Source organism: Phycodurus eques, chromosome 12, assembly GCF_024500275.1.
Source record: "Phycodurus eques isolate BA_2022a chromosome 12, UOR_Pequ_1.1, whole genome shotgun sequence".
Taxonomy (NCBI): domain Eukaryota; kingdom Metazoa; phylum Chordata; class Actinopteri; order Syngnathiformes; family Syngnathidae; genus Phycodurus; species Phycodurus eques.
In genome coordinates this window covers 14,264,457-14,282,576 of record NC_084536.1, presented here as the reverse complement: position 1 = coordinate 14,282,576, position 18,120 = coordinate 14,264,457, and the positions used below count along the sequence as shown (strand labels likewise).

The window sequence follows — 18,120 nt, the reverse complement described above, 5'->3', positions numbered from 1 at the left end:
AATGTACCGGCATTACCAGATAACTATCCATCCATCCATTTTCTGAGCCACGTCTCCTCACTAGGGTCGCAGGCATGCTGGAGCCTATCCCTGCTGTCATCCGGCAGGAGGCGGGGTATACCCTGAACTGGTTGCCAGCCAATCGCAGGGCACATAGAAACAAACAACCATTCGCACTCACAGTCATTCCTACGGGCAATTTAGAGTCTCCAATTAATGCATGTTTTTGGGATGTGGGAGGAAACCGGAGTGCCCGGAGAAAACCCACACAGGCACGGGGAGAACATGCAAACTCCACACAGGCGGGGCCGGGGATTGAACCCAGGTCCTCAGAACTGTGAGGCTGACACTCTAACCAGTCGGCCACCGTGCCGCCTACCAGATAACTAGCAACCCTTTACTGCTCAGTGACTGTTTTTTTTTTTGTCAATGTCTTTCTGTCTCCAAAGTGTCCTGTAAATTGACTGTCTGTTGTCGTACTAGAGCGGGTCCAACTACCGGAGACAAATTCCTTGTGTGTTTTTTGGACATACTTGGCAAATAAAGATGATTCTGATTCTGTAACATGTCAGAAAATCTGAAAAAAATGGTCATTCTTTTCCAAAGTAAAAAGTTTGAAATATCTTATTTTGATGAAACACAAAGAGAAACACAGAGACAGTCAGTGGCACGGTGGACGACTGCTTAGATTAGGACATCTGCCTCACAGATCTGAGTACCGGGGTTCATATCCTGGCCCCGCCTGTGTGGAGTTTGCATGTTCTCCCCCTGCCTGCGTGGTTTTTCTTCGGGTACTCCAGTTTCCTCCGACATCCCAAAAACATGCATGGTAGGTTAATTGAGGATTCTAAATCGCACATAGGTTTGAATGTGAGTGCGAATGGTTGTTTGTTTATATGTGACCTGCGAATGGCTGGCAACCAGTTAAGGGTGTACCCCACCTCTCGCCCAAAGATAGCTGGGATAGGCTCCAGCACGCCTGCGACCCTAGTGAGGAGAAGCGGTACAGAAAATGGATGGATGGATGGACAGTCAGTCCTCTTTATTATTATAATACATATATGTATTAATATTTACTGCTTTATCATTGATCATTTTACACTTGAGACTATGTGAGACCCGGAATGCACATGTCAAGGAAACAATGAGTCCCAACCCGGGAACAATGAGTTCCTGTAACTTATCATCACAGAATACAGATACAGTAATCCTACGCTATATCACGGTTCTTGCGTCGCGGTCCCACTATATTGCAGATTTTTATTTTTTTTATGCTGTTTGTACAATATCTTTGTATTATCCATTGCTCTTGCTCTCTCTCAATATATTATATGTGATTAGGTCTGTAACGATAGCATTATTTTAGGACGATATATTTCCCCAAAAACTATCACAACACACAATAGTATCGTTGATATTTTTTATGCCACTAATATAATGATATTACAGCATAATAATGCAAGTACGTCCTTTTTAAGAACAATTCACTTTTAATTCTAAAAATAATGAAGATTGACATTTTAATATAGAACAATAAAGAGCTTAGATAAAAAATCTAAATTAAACAGACTCAGGCTCTGTTCGCAAAAATTGCACTTTAACAACTATTAAATTTGGCACAGAGGTATAACAGTCATTAATGCCTTAACAGGCAATAAATATACTGCCAATCAAGTTTCCAGTTGGTTAAGAAAAAGTGCACAAGTAGATCAAAGCAACCTGTTATGAGTCAAGATTTGTACACATTTTAGAAGTTAGGCTTTGGAAATAATTCTATTTATGCCGCTCAACTTTCTGTAACTGCTCGCCATCAGAAAATAAACGTGCGCACACACGCCCACAGGGGTGCACGCGCACACACACATACACACACACACTTATTCCTATGCCATAGATTCAGTTGAACTGTACTATCCACAATAAAAGGTAATGTTTAATGTATTTTTATGACAAGCAATTTACATCTTGTGACAGCCTGCAAGTAAACCCTCATTGTTCTTAATCTTAATCAGTTTATTTGAAAGGGGACAATGCAATTTCATGAAACACATGAAATACACATGGTTAAAAAAGCCAGAATTAGCCAGAAAGCTAGTTTTCAAAATTGTTGTGTTTAGCTATGACCGCTGACTGAGTAGTTTATCTGGTACGTCGATAAAGGAATCCAAACACAAGTGGCTTCTTTATGAGACTTTGCATGAATGGATGAGGTGGTAAACACACACACACACACACACACTTTCTTGCATCCTAATTCCAGATTTAATGCCCTCAATGTGCAAAAGGTGCAAACCAGCTAGGTCTGTTTGCTTTAACGCTATGGTCACTCAGTTCACACATTCAAACACATCACCTTCTGCTTTTCACTCACTGATCCTTTAACACACTTTCATAATACAGTTGACATGAATGAGGACACTTAAAGGGGCCTAAGATGGCTCTTTCTTGAGAGTGTATTTTATTCTGATCCACTAACTAGGCCCACTTCAGCCAAATCACAAGCTTGTCTTCACTGTTAAAATATAAAATGTCATTGGGTGGTTCATCCATCTCCAGATTCACTAAATCATTTATATGAAGAGGATATAATCCCAACAGCAATGTAAAAAAAAAAAAAATCACTAAAGGACTTACAAGCAGTGGCACAGTGTGCGACTGGTTAGAGTGTCTGCATTAATTAATGCATTAATTGAAGACTCTAAATTGCCTGTAGGTGTGAATGTGAATGCGAATGGTTGTTTGTTTATATGTGGCCTGTGATTGTCTGGCAACCGGTTCAGGGTGCACCCTGCCCGATGATAGCTGGGTTAGGCTCCAGCGCTCCCGTGACCCTTGTGAGGATAAGCAGCTCAGATAATGGATGGATGGACTTACAAGCCTCAAAAGCCTTGCAAGCTGCCTGCGGTTTACCTGCTGATTGACGACTCGGCGGGACAGTGATCAATAGTTTTAGATTTAGAACCGTGTGTGTATGGAAACATACCATGAAATCAATGTTGTTGTCTTCGTTCTTGAAATACTCCATTAGCCTCTCAAACCGCTGCTCCTCCGCACAAACCTGTAAAACAAACCACATGACGCTTTACTGATGTCACGATGCCCACAAACCACATGACGCGTTACTGATATCACGGTGCCCACTGTGTTGAAAGATGAAGCCACAGCCATCTTCATGTGATTGATAGCAATCAATCGCACATTCGCATGAATTATTTTAGACAAACAATTTTCTAGTTGCCCAAATGGAAATGGTCATGTATGCTTTATCACCATTACACAGATAGATTCCTAATGAAGAGAAAAAGCAAACATTACCGCGCCAATATGTTTCGTTTTTAAATGACAGGGAATTGATGTTTAATTATATTTAGGAAGCTATACCTTTTCCTCTAATAATTTCTATGCCATCACTGGTACATACCCCTTCATATTTTTTTCCAGAATTTTGGTTCAACTCCAAATCCTCTTGGAGTTCCACATCCTCCAAATGTGATTTTTCTTTTCTTTTCAATAACACAAATGAAAATGTTTTCCACTGAATGTGCCACAGCTTTCTTCAGATGTAAAGCAACTTCTGATACTGAGGTATATTTGAACTAAAATTTTGGAGGCAGCAGGAGAGCGAGATGTAAAAAGAGCAAAAGTGGAGCGCTACAGTTCAACTTGAGGGCAATGGTGGAGTTTGATGAAGAATCGAAGATGCAGCAAGTAGGAGACATCAAATATATAAAAAAAGAAAAAATAAATAAAATAAAATCCCTTTAATGCTCCGAATCCAAGATGGGCTATCAAAGTCACGGAGCGAAGTAGATGTAACATCACTTTGCTTTTAAGAGACACTTTTAAATCACAACTTCAAAAATTCAAACTATTCCTTTATGCACACTGCAAGAAAGCCCTCATTATTCTCGCCTTCCTCTCTCCTCTCATGAGATGAGCTGCGACGAGCCGACGCTTATTCTGCCACTTATGCTGGTGAGGCTGAGTATGACGCTCAATTTTTCATTCAGGATTAAATTTTGCAACGACTGCAGTGGACCCGCGTCCGCATGCGTCAAACCTCCGCCCACTCTGTCATGAACTCTTTTTTGCCAGCATCCTAAAAGAGTTCATCAAGGCTGTCGCTCACATCTGCCTCTCTGCTACTCTGAGGCTTTGTGTGCATGCCAAGCACACTTAGCTGCGTTCTACGGAGGCCAAGTGGGTCCTCCTGTGTACGCTAGCTAAACGGGGGTCTGTAATCTGTTGACAAATAGTTAATTCCTCCGCGTGAGCTAGGGAGCATTGCTGCAGGCCGAGTCACCGTCTGCTCCTACCTCCTTGAAGTTGTCAAACGCGGCGAGGATGATTTCATGGCCTCCCCTCACGAGACAAACCGCCGCCAGGAGCTCCAAGACCAGAGCTTTGGTTCTGTGGAAACATGGGGACAATAAGTGCATAAATGCCTTCGAATAAATGAAGAATAGAGAAGAATCATGTTTATTTGTTGTGAACAAATGCACATGAAATGTTTCCTCTGCATTACAGATGGAGCGAAACCAATAACAAATTCACACAAGGCCGACAACAATGTTCGACTAAATTGGTCTTCAGTAAAGTTCAGACATCCACCAGTTGAACACTGCTATTCATTTGATCAGCACCAACTTGCACCATCATAGATATACTCAGCTCCTGCATATACCCAGTAAGTTCCAAAACGTGTGCAGAAACGCAAAACATAATTTTTTGATGAATTCATCCACAGGTGAGACTAATCATTATTTATGTTGCGCGCAGTGAGGCATGAATCAGAAAGTAACCGGCGAAATGACAAATGTACAGACAAAGAAACAAGATACTCTGAGATTCTGCCATTTTATATCATCCTCCAAAAACCTGCTATTATCCTGCACTCAATGTTTTTTTCAAACTTTTGTTACCATTTTAACCCTGGCAGAGGTCTGCGCACTAGTCTCTGGAATGTCATTCCAGTTTATCTTTGCAAAGTCTTGTCATTTTCTACACGACTCTTGTATCGCATTACGTTGGTTAGCCTAATAAGTAGTTCACTGAGTCATTTCATCACGAAGAGCAAGAAAAAAAAAACGAATTCAACGAAGAAGAAGAGTCCAGTTGCTCTGCCTGACTGAAAATTACAGACAAAATGAAAACTACATTTTTAGTTTTTTAAATTAAAAATTCTGTAGGCAATTATTATACTATTAGGTTAACCATTTGATTGTGTGTGTGAAGCTAATATTTTGGATGATGAGTTTAAAAACATATTTGATCAATTCTGTTAAGGAAAATCTCAAAATAAATTGAGTGTCACGGTGTAATCCAAGAGGACAAAAAAGTCACGTTGTAAAATGTGTGAGAAACACAAACAGAAAGCCAATTCATGTTAATAAAGTCATAAATCTGTTTACACACCCATACTGTGGGGCCTCGTCTAGCCTATGGGGCCAAACAGCATGGCGGGTAAGGTATAGTTAGTTGACAAGTAATGATTTAAATGTGCCTGCATGCGTGTGTCTGGATGAGAAATGAAAGGGGATCTAACAGGGTTTTGCATCCACTACTAGGTTAAATGTTTTAACCCCACAGGTCAACAAATGTCACATAGAAGAAGAACAAGAAGCGAGTCCTTCTGGTACCTGTCACCACCCATCCCCCCCATCCCCCGCCCCAACGCCATTGACTTACCTTGGGTTTTTATTGTTGAGACTGAGTGCAATTTCATTCACAGCATTTAGATGGGACATGACCATGTTGAAGCCATACTGGAAACAAAAAGAACACAAGTGACAGAAAGACATTATTGACTGCTCAAGTTTAACGAGATGAACAAACAAAGAAAAAATATGAACAACGAGGTGGGAATTGCAGAGTATTTCACAATATGATATTGTAATAACTTCCCACCCACAATATAAAAGCACTGTTACACTGTATTTAAAAAGTCTCGAAACCCGTTTAAATGCCAGGTCTTTGTGAGATAAATCATTTAAAAACTGTTTCTGCCATTAATGCGATTTACAATCTGTACAACCAAACTGAAAAAAAAAATCTAGAGAGGGGAAGTTAAACTAAACAACTGAGATAATGTGGTTGCACAAGTGTGCACACCGCCTTATAACTGGGGATGTGGCCGTGTTGAGAATTAACCAATCACATTCAAACTAATTTTAATTGGGAGTCAGCACACACCTGCCACCATTAGTCAAGGTGGAGGGAATTATGAACAGTTCCAAACAGCAATCAGCGTTTAAAAAAAAAAAAAACCTTCAGGCTGTTGGCAATTATTATACTATTAGGCTTCTGTTAAAAAGACAAAAAATGTCAGGACAAGTCTACTACAACAGCTGAACTTTATTTGGGGTTAATCAGACACTTTAAATGGTGTCAGTTGTGTGCTGACTCCTCCCATTTACCATGAGTTTGAGGGTGTACACACTTGTGCAACCATGCTATCTCAGTTGCTCTCTGGAGAAGATTAAGAAAAATGTTTAAATGAGTTGTTCAGGTTATAGGTCACATGAAAGGTGGAAAATGTTGTGAAATTATTTATCTTGGTCTCCATCCACCCATCCATCCATTTTCTGAGCCGCTTCTCCTCACTAGGGTCGTAGGCGTGCTGGAGCCTATCCCAGCTATCATCGGGCAGGAGGCGGGGTACACCCTGAACCGGTTGCCAGCCAATCGCAGGGCACATACAAACAAACAACCAGTCGCACTCACATTCACACTTACGGGGCAATTTAGAGTCGTCAATTAAACTAACATGCATGTTTTTGGGATGTGGGAGGAAACCGGAGTGCCCAGAGAAAACCCACACAGGCACGGGGAGAACATGCAAACTCCACACAGGCGGGGCCGGGGATTGAACCCGGGTCCTCAGAACTGTGAGGCAGATGCTCTAACCAGTCATCCACCGTGCCGCCTATCTTGGTCTCATTTTCTTATATTACAAAAATCTGGCATTTGAAAAGGGGTGTGCATACTTTTATATCCACTGTACATTATAAGGCATTATGTTACACACATAGGGCAAGGCATTATGTTACACACATAATGATATGTAACTAAACAAAAACATGTTTTTATTGATCGTCGGGATCAGAGAAGTTCACATTACAGTGGAGCAGGCCACACCGCAAATACAAAAAATCCGGATTATTGACACCCATTACAATTACCTTGATAAAAAATTATTGTATTTTTTTTTCAAACAAAAAAATTCTTAAACCCACAAAAAGTGTTTTTTGAGGGTTGGTTCAAGTAAAAAAAAAAAAAGGGGGGGGGAAAACGTGTTTTTTTTAATTGACTGTTAATAGGTGTATTCGCAGGTGCCGAACCACGAGTATGTGGGGGTACACTGTATATTAAAAAGTAAGTACGATATGAGTAAAACTACTCAATTCAACGTGGTACAGCAGCAGTATCTGATATTTGAGTATACTGTTCCACGAGAGATTACGATGCAGTATGTTGTAAAATCAATATTTTGTCACAACCCGAGAGAAGTACATATCCAGTACATCTGTGTGAATGGCATGAATGACCTGGTAGTTCATGATGGCACGCAGGCACATGATGCAGACATGCACGTCGTCTTTCTTGCAGACCAGCCTGGAGTTCTTCAGCGTCCTCCGGCTGGGTAAAGTGTTACAACTGAAAATGAAATTTTAAAAACAATGTTGAGATGTTGGTAGGATGGGGAAAAAACAAGAACATGGGGGGGCATTTGTGAGGGGAGCTTGCCCCACTCCCCGTTATCCATTACCTCCTTTGAAATTGACGGTCCACCATACACAGACTGAAACAAAAGCTATATAATCTATAGCCTAGCCAGGGGCCCACATGATGCTTTCTTTTAACGCTTTTAATTTAATATCTTTCATGGCAATATCAATAACACAACAGCACCCCCGTCATTTACATGTAGACAAAACAGTTAAGTATTTTCCCGGTGGAGTGCTGCCAGTAAAAGCTAAATAGCAAAGCAGCCTTGTGACCAGTGGTGGGAGAAGACACCAAGGGAAACTGTTTATTTTCAGATTCAAGTCGCAAGGTTCAATTACCATTCTGTAAAAAATTTATCTTGAGGCTATTAGCGACAGACACGCCAGTTCGTGTCAGCAGGAGGCGTGACTCCTGCAAGACTCACAGCATGCGCGTGCAATGTGTCACACCTTAAGGATAGAAATATGTCTGCAGGTTGATTAATACTTCTCATGTAATGAATAGCAGGACAGAACTGGTACGAAGATGCAAAAGAAACTCTTTGCTTTGACTTAGTAATCATTTCCTCACCCGACTGCCCAACATCCAAGCGTGACACAATGTAATAGAAATGTGGAGACAAACTGAATAGAAATGTGCAGACAAACTGTCTTCCTCTCAATATCAAAATCACGATTAACGATTGTGTAACAAAAAGTAATACCTTCAACTTGCTTGGGCATGCCTGAAACCACCCAAACAAACTTTATATACACTTGCAACACATCTAGCTGTTTATAGGTGGATAGAAAATACATGATTGTGATAATGGCGGGGGGAAACAATGGATGCACCTTAATTGTGAAATTCAAAATAGAAGGTGGAATTGAAAATAGCTCTATTGATGAAACATTGACTAATATTCATGTGTTTTTGGTACTAGGTAAAAAGAAAAAAGATGAACAATGAGAATTCAAGTTACAGTAACTTACGTCATATTAAAAAGTGATCAAAGTGTCAAGTCATATTCAAAGTGAAATGCATGCTGCATGCATTATATCTTAATAACAAGACAAACATTTTGGTACACCTAGCCTTTTCAACAATTTTAAGTGTAAAAATTGATGAAAAATTCATTTGGTCCCTCCCGTTTGCAGTTATAATAGCTTCCACTTGTTTTACTACAAATTTTGACATGAATCTGTGGGAATTTATGTCCATTCATACTGAATAAAAACAAAAGATGATTCACGAATGGTTCCCACAAATGTTACAAGCCTAACATTGTCCAAAATGTCAGAATTAAGATTCATGGGAGAACTAAGGAGTCTATGATTAGGTCCCAACCTTCTGATTGAGGTCCCAACCTTCTGATTGATTAACTGATTAAAGACACAGTCCACACATGCATCACCACACAGTATCTGTTTTCCCTCTTTAAAGGCTAAAAAAAAAAGTCCTAAAAAGTGTCCAAGTTAAAACCATACTGGAAAAGGGAACACAAATGACGGAAAGACATCCACTCATGTAAAGCAAGGAGAAAAGTCAATCTTAACGATCTTAATTACACTCCAGTGAGATAAAGTCGCAATAGGATATAGTGATAATTTTCAACTATAATATCAAACTACAGCAACTATATACATAACGGAATACATTGGTATAAAACCATTTATGATACATAATGAGGAGAGGTTAATGTGTAACCTTTAGATCAGCAATTCTCAAATAATGGGTCTAGACCTAAAAGTTGCTTACATACCCATTGTGGGTGGGTCTCAGACAGGTAGTGATAAAATTACAAGGCGTCCCCGGTTTATGAAGGTACCAACATACAAGGTTTTGAGGTTTCAAACATTGTGCAATGAACTAAGAATGCTGCGTGGCGTAAGAAGGCACCCTGAGTTACCGTTTATATATAGGACCACAAGTGCTTTCTCATACAATTGCTGTAAATATGACTTTAATACCGAGTTAGCATAGCTTAGTGATAGACTATGGTACGTTCCAACTCACATACAAATTCGGATTGGGTAGCCAGTGTAGGAACAGCAGAACTCCGTCGGAAACCAAGGAGCCCCTGCACAGTGAAATATTTAACGAGCAGCCTGGGTCAGACTTCCAATTGGAAAATGAGATTATTTTGACAAATATGCATTACAAACATTATGACTTGGGTTGCAATTGTACATGTATTTGCATTAGGTACACCTCTCTAAAATATCGAGTTCCCAAACGGATCATAATACACAAGGACTGAAAGCACAACTGCTTTGTGCTCTAGCTACACGGCTACTCTGTAAACAAACACAGTGCAGCTAAGCCTCTGGCTACCAACCCCCTGGCAAGTCAAACTGCTTTAAATATCAGTGTTGACTGAAAGAAAACTAGCGCAGTACAAACGCAACTTCATGCAGCATTTACAAAGTCTCTCACATTGTGGTGAAAAAGTGTCGTAGTAGTATCTCTCTTGTCAAACCTAAACTGTAACATGCAATGGGAAAGATTCATTCATGTGCACCCCCTCACTCTTAAATATCTTCAATAGTATGTCATGTCTACACAGTATATGACATATCTATGTAAAGTGTGGACAAGAATACAAATTTTGGTTTCTCCTCGAGGGAATTCTAAAGGGTTCTATAGCAGGATAACACCACATACTAAAACTTATCTAGAGACTATGCACACAGACATACGCATCTAGTTCTTGTATTACTATGAACCTAAATGAAGACAGGACATACCGTCTTATTTGAGAACACTTTGGACAGTTGAGTGAGCTTGATGACCTTTGGGGTAGCAGTTTCAAACAAATACAATTACTGTTTTTGGCATTGTTACATTATGTATAGACCAACACTGCAGTTACAGAAGCTGTTTGTGTCTAGTGTTCAGCTCCTACAGGGGCCTTTGCATGGAAACAGCACCGGATGGCATTCGGGTGAGCCACAGAGGGAGCGCACACAGGCACTGAGGCTGGAACAATAGCGGCAGAAAAACCTATTTGCTCTGAAGAGAGCGCAGGAGGGAAATTCACATCCCCGACACAGACAGCGCAAGCAGGGTGGTATGAGAACAATGAGCCAGGGGTTGTGTGTATTTGAGAATGTCTCTGGATGGGTCGGGGGAGGTTTGGAGTAGACGGAAGTTTGGACCTGCCTGCTGTCGAAGACGGGCAGACAGAAGAGGAGACTATGAAGGACAGAACAGAAGACAGTCAGCCTCATTGAGTGCTCTTATCTGGTTTATAAAGAGGCAACATCTGCAGGAGGTACTGGCACTAGATTGATGTACGGTTGTGCCTTGAGATACATGTTTAAAATTGGTCCGTGACCACGCTTTTAATTACACTAGTGTGTCAAATCATCTGTCCCTGTTAAAATGAATAGAAATGCCATTAATCCGAACCAACCTCCCCCAAAAAACAAATGTTTGTGTTTTTGTTTTTAATATGGAAAAATAGCACTCAAACACCAAACACACTAATAACTTAATTAAACAGAATGTAAAGCATTAAACAGTTTGTGCATCATGATTTAATGCTGTAATTCATATCATTGTGCTGCTCCTTCTGGTGTGACCGCCTTGGCCACCGGGAGGCAGGACTGTATAATACAGTCATGCAGAGACTAATGAACAGACTTCGTCTTCTACTACTACTGTTAAGTGACTCAGTAAGTTGCTGTAATAGTAGTAATTTTTCATACAGGATAAAAAATTGATGCCAGTGAATATTGTTATATTGTGTCTATGCGTGTTGTTCAATATCTGATGCTTAAAGGGTTGTAAAACTACAACTTTTGATGATAACTGTTAGCATGTCAATGGCATTTTCTATTTGATGTTAGCATTAAGCTAGCGATGGCCGTTCTTAAGGCAAGTTTGGTTGTTTTTAATCACAACTTCTAATTCTTTATATATTATGTTTACTTTGACAGAAAAATTCAACTGGGAGTGTCATTAAAAAGTCTCTTTTTGGAAGAATTGTTCAGCATCTGCCAAACTGCTGCTTGTTGTGAAGTGAGTCGAATTGGGTTTGCTGCCACCAAACAGTGCTCATATCACAAGTTCACGCTCGCAAGTCAAAGCAAAAAAATCAGCCAAATGATGGCTTGGATCTCAAAAAACGTATTAAATCGTGTCTCAAAGCATAAATGTAATCTAGTTGTAAATCGAATCATGACGAATGATCAATGTGTATATTTTCAGGAAATAGCATGAAAACATGTCATTTGCACATGCTACAGTGGAGAAACACGAAGGGAATACAAATATGTTCGTTGGGGCAAACAATGTGATACGGATAGGGCTAAAAATGTTGACGATGTGATCATGCAGGGATTGCCTATCAGCAGACATGTGATTCTGTGCATCAATGGAGCGCTTTGTGCACAACGTGTTCCAAGTTAACCCCTTCAAACTGGAGGATTAGAGGTCACACAAATCAATGCTGCGAAACGACAGGGAGGATTAGAGCATATATTAGCATCAGTTTACGAAGTAACGACCGCCAAACACTCCCATCTTAAATGCTACAGTCTGGTGCACAAAAAACAAACAAAAAAAACAAACATTATTTTATTCTGTCATGAGGTAAATTAGTGTTAATCATGGTTCAAAGCCAGTCTTATACAAATGTGTCTTAAACCATTTAAAGTCACTCACAGACCACATGGCTACACACAAGAGTCTGCTGAGGCATCAGGCAAACGTGTGACTCTTGACTACTTTGGGGTCAAAACTTACAAACAAAACGTACCGTAATGTTGAGTGCCGGCCCGTCCGAGTGATGCCGTTCCCGCTGAGGGGAGACGACAGCGTATTTCCTCCGTGCAGGTCCTCGATGGAGCGACTCCAAGGTTTGGACTTGTCCAGCAGGGCCTCTGGACTGTTTTCCACACAGTCGCCATCAAACCTGTCACATTGTGTATACAAACGTGGGAATATTACAGCTAATTATATATAATATAAGTGCTCGATTTACGAACGAGTTGCGTTCCTACGCTGGCGACGTAACACGATTTTCCGCGTAAGTCGGATTTCACCGTTAAAGTCGAAATTTACGGCAAAATACTTGTTACGGTATTGTCCCACGTGATTGTAACAGCAAGCTCAATGTGTGTGGGAGTGTGCGTCGATGTGTGAGTGTGAAGGAGGACAGTAGCAAGTGTAGTGACGGCCATATCCATCCATCCATCCATCCATTTTCTGAGCCGCTTCTCCTCACTAGGGTCGCGGGCGCGCTGGAGCCTATCCCAGCTATCATCGGGCAGGAGGCGGGGTACACCCTGAACTGGTTGCCAGCCAATCGCAGGGCACATAGAAACAAATTCGCACTCACATTCACACCTACGGGCAATTCATGCATGTTTTTGGGATGTGGGAGCAAACCGCAGTGCCCGGAGAAAACCCACGCAGGCACGGGTAGAACATGCAAACTCCACACAGGCGGGGCCGGGGATTGAACCCGGGTCCTCAGAACTGTGAGGCAGATGCTCTAACCAGTCGTCCACCGTGCCGCCTATCTTGGTCTCATTTTCTTATATTACAAAAACCTGGCATTTGAAAAGGGGTGTGCATACTTTTATATGCATACTTTTATATCCACCATGCAGTCCACACTTCGTATAAAGAAACTAAAATACATTAAAATAAAAAAATAAGATGCTGTACTTACCATTACTGCTGACAGTGTGAAAAAAGGAGGGTGAAAAAGCCAAAGATACTCCCGCCGCACAAACACAGACAAGCACTATGCACTAGCTAAGCAGAAACACTATGGTGCTTGGACAAAATGGCGGACGAGGCACGAGGACTTCCTGTACAGTGGCACCTTGAGATGCGAGTTGAATTTGTTCCTTTTGCTTCCCCACCAAAAACATTTTTTTGTAATATGAAAAATAGCACTTTATAATATTGTGCTTTACAAAAGCATACAGTAATGATGTAATTTAAAAGAATGTAATGAATAAAACTGTTTTTGACACATATTCTGCTTAAATTCAATGGATATTGTGCCGCTCCTTCTGGTGAGTACGACTTGGTCACCTTGGAGCAGTATAATACAGACACAGATATACAGTACATGTCAGTAAGCTGCAGTAATATTCAGTAAGCTGCAGTAATATTAGTCGTTCTTCGCAGAGGATAAAGGATATATATGAGTATTGTTATATTATCTGTCATGTGTTGCTCCAACATTTGTTTTCAAATATCTGTTGCTTAAAGCGTTATATTACCATCACATACAGTAGATGCTATTTGTTATCCCGAAGGTCTATGGTGTTTTGCGCTGTTTGTTAGCATTAAGCTAAACGAACTTCCAGTAGGCAAACTTATGTTTAACTACATCTAACCAATCGGCCACCGTGCCGGGGTTAAGAAGCATGTTTTTGGAATATGGAAAGAAACCAGAGTACATGGGAGAAAACCTACACGAGCACAGGGAGAAGACACAAACTCCACACAGGAAGGCCAGAACCGAGTTTCAAATCTGGACTGTAGAACTGTGATGCAGATGTGCTAAACAATAGTCCACTGTGCTGTCAGTAACTGCAATTATCACAGTAAATTTCCAAAATTTGTATTTCACTTGGAGAGCATTTCAATGACTACCAGCTACTGTTTAAGGAGATTATCAGTACCCAGCGTAGCAACAGTGTAAAAATATCATACTATATTCTGAAAACAACACCATAGCTGAGATGTCTGGCAATTTTAAGGATAAAGGCTCTGACTTCTATTTTATGCACAAATGTAAGTCAAAATGACAGAAAAGTACCTATTTAGAACAGGAGTTACTAACGTCTTTAAAAACTGAGCCAATTCTTGGGGATCGATTAATGCCGAGGTTTACACTTCTGAAATCTTAAATTTATTGGTCTGAATTAGTTTTTTTTTAAAAAAGAAAAAAAAAAGGGCTCTGATGAGAATCTAACAAATTAGTTCCCAAATGTAAAAACATGGTTTCCAGTTCGCACTCTGATTTTAAGTACCTACCTGAAAGAGCTTTTGAATTCTGCCGGACGTTTTACCACATCAAGAGTAAGTATACAAATAATTTCATCAACAATATTCTTGAGTTTGTTGCACTTGGCTAAAAGAGAGCTGCCAGTCGGAGTTACAATTGACAGTAGGTTGGCTTTCGGGTTTTCATTCTACTGCATTGCCAGCTCAGGGTAAACACACATTCATAAAGTGGACATAGTATAATAACATATGGTGAAGTGGGGGGTGTTGAATTGATCACTTTAATGCAGGGTTCTTACAACAAGGGACCTTGTGACTGACTAATAATCCCACCATCAATCTTTGAATACAAGCTAAAGGGTCCAAGTGACTTGGAGCTAGAATACAGCAGCGTGTGTGTGCTGTGTGAGGACGCATCAGCGACTCTCCAGAATGGGTACATTGTGTTGCTGTCACCTCTGCATATAGTAGAGCATTGGGACTGGAGAGTGAATGGGCTGGAAGTGACTTACGTGACAGCATACTGTGCAAAGGAAAGATATTCCACAAGCACATCCAGGCCTTTGTTTTCTTCATTGAGGAACTCTCTTACCCACCTAAAAACAGCAGGAAAACAAAGATGAAGTCTCCAAAATAGTAGTCATTTTTTGGTACAAATTTGAATGCTTGTTAACTCGGTCAAGGGCAAAGTGTAAACAAATTACCAGCAAAAACAACAGAACTCAACGTAAAAAAATACTAAATCGATTTCAATGAAACAGTGCAACTTTGACTCAATGAAATAACTTTTAAAAAATCATTTTAATAGGATATTCTGAAGATCTACAAGGATGTAGTTCAACTTAGTATAGCTGATGTGTTTATGAGGGGCCGTCAGGGACATAAGTTAACTCTCACACTCACTACTGAAATGCTCTCATATAAACAAGTAAAAAAAAAAATTCTGCTCACATTCCCACGAGTGAAGCGCATTTACAAACACTCGCGAAACATTCTCATACAGACTACTGAAACACACACACACACACTTGTGAAATGCTCTTATAGACACAAGTGAAAACCCCTAATAAACACAACTGAAACAAAATTTCAGTACAGTAGTGCCTTGAGACAGGAGTGACCCTACTTACAAATCTTTCGAGATACGAGGCATTGTTCCGCCAAATTTTTGCTTTGATTTGCGAACACACACATTTGAGATATGAGTGCTGAATGGTGGCAGTGAACTCTACTCAACTCAACATGGTTAGCATATCTGAGGACCCGGGTTGAAATCCAGCCTCGCCTGTGTGGAGTTTGCATTTTCTCCCCATGCCTGCGTGGGTTTTCTCCGGGTACTCCAGTTTCCACCCACATCCCAAAAACATGCATGGTAGGTTAATTGAAGACTCAAATTGCCCGTACGTGTGAATGTGAGTGCGAATGGTTGTTTGTTTATATGTGCCCTGCAATTGGCTGGCAAACAGTTCACGGTGTACCCCGCCTCCTGCCCATTGATAGCTGGGATAGGCTCCAACACGCCCGCGACCCTAGTGAGGAGAAGCGGCTCAGAAAATGGATGGATGGATGAAGACGGGTTATGTTCTTTTTGATCAGCAGTGGTTTCGCCTTGGAACTCTACCATGGATGCCATTTTTTTCCCAGTCTCTTCCTTATTGTTGTCATGAACCTAAAGGCAATGGAGGCCTGCAGTTTTTTAGAAGTTGTCCTGAGGTTCTTTGTGGCCTCCTGAATGAGTCATTGCTGTTCTCTCGGAGTAATCTTTGTACGCTGGCCGTTGAAAACATTTAGAGCATCCTCAAGCAAAAGATCTATGACGGTGGGAGGCAGTTCACATCCAAACAGTAGCTTTGGGAGGCTAGTCTGACATCCTGCAAAGAAATTCAAGCAGAAACTCTCCAAAACCTCACAAGTATAATGGATGAAAGAATTGTGAAAATCCTATCAAATAAGGAGTCCATCCATCCATTTTCTGAGCCGGTTATTCTCACAAGGGTCGCGGGAGTGCCGGAGCCTATCCCAGCTATCATCGGGCAGGGTACACCCTGAAGTGTTTGCCAGCCAATCGCAGGGCACATACAAACAAACAACCATCCGAACTCACACCTACGGGCAATTTAGAGTTGTCAATTAACCTACCATGCATGTTTTTGGGATGTGGGAGGAAACCGGAGTGCCCGGAGAAAACCCACGCAGGCACGGGGAGAACATGCAAACTCCACACAGGGGGGGCCGGGGATTGAACCCCAGTCCTCAGAACTGTGAGGCGGACGCTCTAACCAATCGTTCACCGTGCCGCCTAACTTGTCTTACTTTTGCAAAATAAACAAAAAAAAACATCTGAATGATTCCCAAGAGTGTGTGTAAAAGCATTCCACTATGTACCCCAATTCCAAAGAGGTTGGGAAGCCATATATCAACAACACCCAGAAACGACACCGGTTTCTCTGGGCCCAAGCTCATCTGAGATGGACTGATGCAAAGTGGAAAAAAAGGTCTGACGAGTCCACATTTTAAAATGTTGTTCAAAAAGAGGCAGTCAAGTTTATACACATTCAACACTGCATGTTTTTTTTTTCTTTATGTCTGCAACCATACTAAATCACACAGAGCATCTTTATTCAGGCCTGACAAGCGAAGTTGTTTCTCTGACAGGCCCGATTGTTTGCTAATGAGAGAAATTTGCAGGGTATAAAAATAATGGCACCCAGGCATGCTCAGTGCAATTCCACTCAAGTCCTCTGGCTGCGTCCTTATGAGCCCACCTGCAGTGTTACTGTGTGGACACAGAGGAGAGGGTCCAGTAAAGCGGTGCGTGGTAGGGTGGCTGGGGGGGGGGGGGAATAGCACCAGGAGGTGTAGTCATCTTGTGCCACATGGTAATCATTACCACATGACAACTCACAATCCTCCCATTCACCACATGTTGGTGACCACTGCACAACATGTGAGGAGCGCAGCGACAATCTGCCATTATACGCAGCCTCCCCACATCGAACATTTCACCTCTGAACACAAGCTGTAATTATTCACTGTCTGTGAGCGAGTGACATCTTCCCCCCTCGTCACCGCCAGCAGCCCCACCCTTCTATCCCACTCCCATTATGCTAATGCTCCATTGTCTAGATTAAGACGATTACTGATGTAATCTAGTTTACTGGCATAAGGTCTTGGACAATCAAATTTATCTGTGTAAACAATTCCTGGACTTTATTGACAGGCAAACGTAATTCCCAATGGTTTATTCTGAGGTCTGTTTTGTATACTTCCACTATGGAGGTATGTTCTCAGAAACAAAATATGACATGAGTCTGATAGTAAATTTAACAAAAAAAAGAGTTAAATCTTAAAAAGGTTGCGCATAAACATTTTCATGTCAATAAATCAACTGATTACCATTCCATTTACTAAGTATGTAATATTTAGTGTTGACTGTATTGT

General features: G+C 41.0%; 1 protein-coding gene across 14 annotated transcripts in view; it reads right to left on the bottom strand.

Annotated features, from left to right (window-relative positions):
- The window catches only part of fmnl2a (formin-like 2a), a 77,672-nt gene that overhangs the window by 21,852 nt on the left and 37,700 nt on the right, over positions 1–18,120 (bottom strand). For 8 of the 14 annotated variants that reach the window (XM_061691724.1, XM_061691725.1, XM_061691729.1 and 5 more), the window contains 8 exons: positions 15,192–15,275; positions 12,470–12,625; positions 10,870–10,902; positions 10,455–10,499; positions 7,548–7,656; positions 5,689–5,765; positions 4,317–4,410; positions 2,984–3,058 (listed from right to left, as the gene is read on the bottom strand). In XM_061691724.1, the coding sequence (XP_061547708.1) occupies positions 2,984–3,058; positions 4,317–4,410; positions 5,689–5,765; positions 7,548–7,656; positions 10,455–10,499; positions 10,870–10,902; positions 12,470–12,625; positions 15,192–15,275 (673 nt within the window). The remainder of the gene's footprint in view (positions 1–2,983; positions 3,059–4,316; positions 4,411–5,688; positions 5,766–7,547; positions 7,657–10,454; positions 10,500–10,869; positions 10,903–12,469; positions 12,626–15,191; positions 15,276–18,120) is intronic. The other 6 variants (XM_061691733.1, XM_061691731.1, XM_061691735.1 and 3 more) reach the window with 2 other exon arrangements.